At 24.0% G+C, this 7,751-nt stretch overlaps 1 protein-coding gene across 1 annotated transcript in view; it reads right to left on the bottom strand.

Moving 5' to 3' along the window:
* The window catches only part of LOC113850845 (patatin-like protein 2), a 21,646-nt gene extending 19,772 nt beyond the window's left edge, over nt 1-1,874 (bottom strand). Inside the window, exons 1-2 of the mRNA XM_027481373.1 lie at nt 1,785-1,874; nt 1,382-1,566 (exon numbers count right to left, since the gene is read on the bottom strand). Of these exons, the coding sequence (XP_027337174.1) occupies nt 1,382-1,566; nt 1,785-1,874 (275 nt within the window). The remainder of the gene's footprint in view (nt 1-1,381; nt 1,567-1,784) is intronic.
* Nucleotides 1,875-7,751: the final 5,877 nt, after the last annotated feature.

The following is a 7,751-nucleotide window of genomic DNA, read 5'->3' as shown; positions in this document are numbered from 1 at the left end:
TGTTAGCAATCAATTTCCTTTTCATATCCCAAGTTAACCACTTTAACATGATTCAATTATATTTAAAACTTCTATCTACTTTTATATATTTTAGATTAAATAAGTAAAAGCTATTCAATTTTTATTAGAAGAGATAAACATAAAATATTAATAAGAGTACCTATGATTTATATGAGATTAGCCTTATGGTTTAATAATGGGCTTCATTAATAACAATAGCATCAAACTTGTAATTAACTTATTTACCGGATTACCAGCAGCAACACCACCATCAATCAAATTGAACTCAGTACCATCATTCTCAAATTGATAGGGAGGTAGAGTTTGGGGTGCAGCTGAAGTCCCTATGCATATATCTGACATCTTCGCATTTAAGGAGGGATAATTCGTGCTGCAAGACCAAAGTTGCAAAACAATATTCAGCAATTGTATCCAATTAATAGCTAGATCAAAGTTCTATCCATTTATTTTACTTATAGGAGAACATTAGATAATTATTCAAGTATTTTTAATATTTCTCTAATTAAAGTTTGTTTTAAGAATTATATATAATGACAACTTTAAATATTGATTATAATTTTATATTTGTATACATACTAACCTTATAATTTGAGAATATAACTGGTTTCTTTGTCTTCACGTCAAAGGTTGGGATTACAACATGTGTCAATGTATCACTCAGTCGAGTGTCTTGCAATATCTCACGAGTTATATTATGTAAGAACTCCCCATCAAATGTGGCACCATGCCCAGGTCTGGATGTTTTTCCATTATGACAATCCAAAAATTAATTATATATATATATATATATAAGAGAGAGAGAGTTAGTTGTTTAATAAAATATATTAAATGAAAATATTATAATTTATACTTACGTGTAATTTGCTTAAAAAGATAAAGGTAATAGTAAGTTATAACTATTATTAGTCATAATTTTAATACTACTTCATCGATTTTTTTTCAAATGTTATAAAACGCTTCTATTTAGTAATTATCAAACTATGCTATTAACTTATTAAAACTAGTTATAAAATTTTAAATAAATTATATATTTATGTTACCAAACACAATTAATATGATATAATCATATTGAAAAACAATTTATTATGACTTATTATTATTATTGAAAAATTTATTAATTAAATTTAATAAAAAGTATATACTTTTTCTCTAAATATGATCATACTATGTTCAGCTATATTATAACATGTGGAATTCAACCATTTCAATAGAAATTCCACCAACTATAATTTAAAATTTTGAAACATACCATGACGATCTAAGTAAGTTTCAAAACAGCATTTTGTCAATCAAACTTTTGGCAGGGGTGACTCAAATTAACATATACATGTCTACTTATTCATGTTCTCAACATATATACCTAGAATAATTGAATATTTGAGGGCCATTATCCATGTAAAACTTTACGATTTCCGCTGGAGTAAACCCATGATGATTAGGGTCTTTTGGGTCTTGGCTGGCTAACAAAGCAGTTATAAGTCCACCAGTACTAGTTCCTGCTATCATATCAAAATAATATGCTAAAGCTGTATTTGGGTCTTTAGCCTGCAACTCAGCCAAATGAAAATGTTTGATTTTTTTACAAAAGAAGAAGGGGTAAGATTATACTACTTAATCTTAGCATAATTCCTAATTAAGAAACCAACAATTTCAAGAAAAAAATAGAATATATATTACACCAAAATCCACCTTATTTTCTATCCATCATTCTAATTGTCATTTTTTTAAATTGAGTAGTTATAATATATATATATATGATCAACCTTAAGTGCCTCGTCTAAGTGTTCAAGAACTGTTGCTGGAATAATCCCCTTGATACCACCACCGTCAATGCTGAAAAGTATGGTTCTCATATTCTTTTATCAGCACTATATATATGTGGAATTGAAATTAAAACTTCTTTTCCTAAGATCATTTCCTTTTTGTCATGCCTAATAATATGGTCACGGACTGGTTTTGCATCGTATTTAATTTTAAAATAAATGAACTTTATTATATAATAATATTTCTGATTTAATAGTATTTTACTTAATTAAACTACATATAAAGGAGATTGATAAGAAAACTTAAATACATGATGGGGTACAGAGAAAAAAAGATCAAAATCCTCATTACTCACGTTTGTATGCAAACGAATATGAATATTTAAAAGAAAAAGAAAAGGCATGCATGAACGTGAAAAAACCATTACTTTATATAGACATTAGTTAAATCTTACCCACTAGCCCACCTAACCAAAGGTAACCCACTTTGCTACATAGGATTGGGACTGGAAAGAACCAAAAAGAAACCTTTAATTGCATAACAACAAAAGAAAGCCTATGATTACACAGTTTAGTACATTGCTAAATTTCTCATGGGTCCCCATACTTTTCTTGTCCATATATTACAAGTTAATTTGTCATGTTACCAAGACATTTGTTATATTTATATTTAGATCTTTGGTTTTAAAATATGTATTAGAAAATATAGTATAATTTTAACTTTATATTTTATTATTTCTTTAATTTAATTATATATAATGCTAAGATTAATATATTCTGCCAATAAATTGAATTAACTTGATCTTATCCTCTATATTATTATATTTTAATCAAGTCAAATATAAGTTTAAAAATAAAATTCTTCCAAAATTTTAAATCAGATCAAGATAAAAATAAATTCATCGCTGTCCATTTCATGTATAGGGGGCCATGTATATGCCTAGGCAACTAACGTAACGAGGTACATACGTACGGCAATTAAATATAATCATGGAATTATATATTTATTATATTTTATAATTATAAATGAAAAGAAGTTTAGATTTTTTTTTAAATTGAAAAATGTTATATATGTAGTTAATGCTTTTTTATTAGTTTTATAATTAAAATAATTAATTTATCTTTTTTTTTTAAATAAGAAATTCTTGTATCACATTTTCTTTGTTTTTAAATTATTATTATTATTTGAGACCTTTTCGGGTTCTTTTAGATGTTTTCTTTTTCAAGCATATCCTTACTTACTAATTATGAGTCTCTTGTCTCATGGCTACATTAACTTTAAATAATAGTTTTCAAATTAAGAAAGTACACATCATCATCCCCATTTGAATGTTGAAAAATTTGGTCCATCTTTACTTGAAATATCAATAATAAATTCTAAATTATTATCCCTTTTTAGTACACGTTAATAAACAATCAATATGAATTTTTAAATCATTTTAAATTCGACCCTAAATGCTTTTTAAACAATTTTTCATCAAATTTAAACGAATATAGAAATAAAATATTTTATTGAATCAATTTATTTTACATGAATTTCAAACAAAATTGATATCTTTTAACAAATTTCAGATAGAATAAAAATTATGTAATTTGCAAGATGACAATTAAACCTTGAATCAACAGTTATCTTAAAGAAATAATAATAGAGAGGTATATTATCTATTAAATATGCTGAGTCAAAATATGGATATTTATGTACACAAATTTATTAAAAAAATAACTAAAAATAAAATAAACTAATACTGTACAAATTAATAAGTTAATATTTTTCAGTTTAATTTATGATTTTAGTTTTAACAAATATTTAGACAAATATGTGTATTACCTATTCTTTTATTCAACACAAATAAAAATGTTTTTTTTTTCTTAATGAAAGGTACAGGTAGTTTATATGATAAAAATAATTGTAGATATAAATTTTAAATTAATTATCATAAAGTTGAAGATTTTAAATTATCAATTTATTTCAATTAAATTTTATTTTAAATAATATTGCACAAGTCATTGTTTAAATATATAATATTACCTAAATCACTGTATAAAAAAACTCATTTTATTTTAATTTTTTTCTTGCTATAATTTTATTTTAATATTTTAATCACTATATCGCTATTTTTAGATATAATGAGACATGCCATCACATAATTTTTTAATTTATAAACAAATTATTTCATAAAACTCAAAATTAAGTAATATATAAAATTATAAATCACGATGTAGATATAACAGAGCGAAACATATCGGAATTTTATATTAAATAGAGGTAAATACAGTAATTTATGATTTATTCATTTCTTTATGGTTTAATTGAAGTTTTATTTTATTGAATATATTTTTAATATTATATTACATATTACTATAAATTATAAATAAAAAATGTATTTAATTTAAATAAACTAAAAAATAAAAAAAAATTACACAATCAAATTATGAACTGTTATATCAGCCAAAATCGTTGAACTTTATAATAATTAATATAAAAAATATATTTATGATATATTTTAATTGATTAACCGTGACGAATTTTTTGTACTGATATTATACTACAATTAAAATTTAAAAAATATTAATATCAAATAATTTTTTTATTTTTCTCAAAATATATTTTTATAGAAAAAATAAATTAAAAGGTTAGCAACATATGATTCAAACCAAATTTTATCACTAATTTTCATCAAGTTTCAACTGATTCAATGTTCGATTCATAAACAAATACAAAAACTTATTTCATTGTAGCATGTATTATTTAAATGTAAAACTATATATTAAATTTATTTTGTACACGTATCTTAATTAATAATAATTGAACACTCAATCATTTTAATTTTAAATTGTTTGATTGGATCGAACCGACCAATTAACTGATTTTTGGATTGAATCATGAGTCTAAATTAATTAATTTTTGAATCTATCATCACTCAAAGTGAAATTAAATAGGGCATGGACGGTTAACTAAACCAATTGTACTTAATTGTGCTAATACTATGTTTTAACATCTCAAACCACATGCGATAATTTGAATTTAATTAAAACAATTATTATTATTATTATGAAATTGTAAACTATGTAATATGATTGATGAAGTTGTCATCTATGATGAAGTGCTTTAAAATAAAAAAGTTTCCACATACATGTATGTCATCATCTCATATAGAACCATTAAAACAGGTAATAGGAACAATAACAAGTCACTTAAATTAGTATTTGAGATTGTATAAGTGGTCTATTTTAAATATTTTTAATTTCTCTAACTTTTTGAAAAAATCATTCATTTTATTCTTTCTTATTTAAATAAATTTACTGTTATTTAATGTTCAAAAAATACTTTTATATATATTATATAAAATTAAAATTAAAATTTATATAATTTTAGAGATTGATTTCAATATTTATTAGAAGAAATTAAAATAAAAAATGTATATAATTTGTGCTTTTATATATATTATTGGAAGAAAATACATTTGAGTAGGCTGTCACTGCACTACCTTGTAGGAATTTTAAATATAAAATTAAAGATAACACAATTATATATAATACACATCATAACAACTCAATACAATTTCAACTATATATAATTGAATAATTGCGTTAAACGCGTACCTGATGAGAACCCACGAGTCATAAGCAATTCCGATGAGAACTATGAGTCATAAGCAATCCTTGTTTTGAGTGAGCGTGTACTACTCTCTTATCTAATTGCTATTATCCCACATTGGTAACTGTTTAATGGGGTAACAGTTATATAAGCCTAATCAGATGAGAACAGAAACCTCTCACTGGGCACATAGAATAGTCCAACCCATCACGTACTATTCACACTAAGAGCCCAATTACAAAATCTATATAATAATAATTATTATTATTATACACATTTATTTTACGTCATAATTAATAACAATATAACCATAATAATTTAATAATGTTAATCCATAAATTAATATAAATATTAATATTAATGTTAAAAAATCTAACATACCTGACATTAGATCTTTAAATTAGCACTCTACCTTCCCCCACTTGCTCCACAAGAGTTAGCACAAATTATATCAATACTATTTTTTTTATAAATGCATGTGGTGCTATATATATATATATATATATATATATATATATATATATATCAATTATTTTTCTAATTTTATTGGGTGAAACGATAAATGTTTTGATAAAATAAATATAAAATAATAAAATTTGACTATTAGAAATTTAAATTAAAAATAGATTACTCGTCAGGGAGGTGCTATGCGTAAAATTCAATAATTTAATTTCATGGAAGCTACACTTGAGCAAATAAAAATGCATTGCTCTAATTCATATAATAGCTACTATATTTTATTTTAAAATAATTATTTTAAAAAAAGAAATTAAACATGTTATTATTATTATTTTGATAGGCAAAACAAATCTTATTAAAAAGAGTTCAAGGGGAACTCAAAACCCATATACACAAAAAAATTACTTACTCAGAGAAATAAAAAGCAAAAATATACTTATGCAAAATTAAGACAGATGCAATTTCGTGGGTTCAAATACCAATCAGCTAACATAATAGCTTCTCTCTTACTAACAAGTGATAACCATTTCCAGGATCTCAAAATAATAGAATCTAGGATTTCCCTCTCATCCAAAACACCATTAGAAAATATAATTCTATTTCTATGCAACCACAAAGACCACAGTGTACTTACCCAAATAATTAATAAGCATATTCCTTTCTCTTTTACTACAGTCAACACCAACCCAAGAAAGCAAGTGAGCTCGATAAATCTGAAGGCAAAACTAGTAAGAATCCAAGCCAACGCGCAATAAAGTACCAGATTTGAGATGAAACTGAGCACGTTAAAAATAAATGAGTTGGAAGTTCCTCCAAACCATGACAGAAACAACAAGTTATATCATCAATTTGAACACCACGATCAATCAGTAAACCTTTACAAGGAAGTGCATTCAACAACAATTGCCAAGAAAAAACCAGACACTTAAGAGGGACCTTAACATGTTATTATTATTATTTTCTTATTTCTTTTATAATGAACTTTTATGAACCTATATTAATTTGTTTATAAATGTTTACTTGTTGGATCTTCACTATATTGAAAATTGGATTATTGTGTTGAGTTGCTTGATTTAATTTTTATATTCTTTGAATGTATCTTGGATAAAATTCAATCAAAATGTGTCATCAAACAACCTTATTGTCATGTAATTTAAATCAAGAAATCATCAAATGGTGTGAATTTAAGAAGGTTCGTGCACTGAAGAATCAAGTGTGAATTATTTTTATAGTTGAGATTAATAATTGTTTCAATTGCAATTTCTTGATTTATTTATTTATTATTTATTCTAAACTAATAAAATCACATATACTTATCACCCACCAATCAAATTTTAAATAAACTGCACCGATTCAAAAGACTATAAGACAAAAAAGAAATTGCCAAAATGCAGTGTCACTATCTTATATGATATAAGACCCTATGAACGCAAAATATCATTGAGCAAAATTCACGAGAGTTTTACTAAATATTAAATGTTTTACTTCCTATTTAAAGTTTCATGTTTTTTGTTGGTGCATAATGTTTTATTTTAATACTCCCTACGTTGTTTTAAAAGAAAAAAGAAGTTTGTCTGTTACTAAAAAAATAAAATTTTTATAATAATAATAGGAAAAAAATGTGATAGCAAGATACTAAGATTACTCATTTACATATATTAGGATGGGTTTAGGTATGCTAACCATCTCCTTCGATTAAAAACGCATTAAATTAATAAGTGAATATATATATATATATATATATATATATATTTAAATCTAACGAGTTATAATTTATTACTTCATTAGCTGTTAGATTTTTAACATAAAATTTATGTTTCACAATACGATTAAAATATAATAAAATAATTAATATTATTAGACACAATGAAAATTAATATAATCTGTATCTAAAAAAGAACATGATATTC

The sequence above is a fragment of the Abrus precatorius genome, unplaced genomic scaffold (genome assembly GCF_003935025.1).
Source record: "Abrus precatorius isolate BTA unplaced genomic scaffold, Abrus_2018 Scaffold9, whole genome shotgun sequence".
Taxonomy (NCBI): Eukaryota; Viridiplantae; Streptophyta; class Magnoliopsida; order Fabales; family Fabaceae; genus Abrus; species Abrus precatorius.
This window is presented reverse-complemented; position numbering and strand designations above follow the sequence as displayed.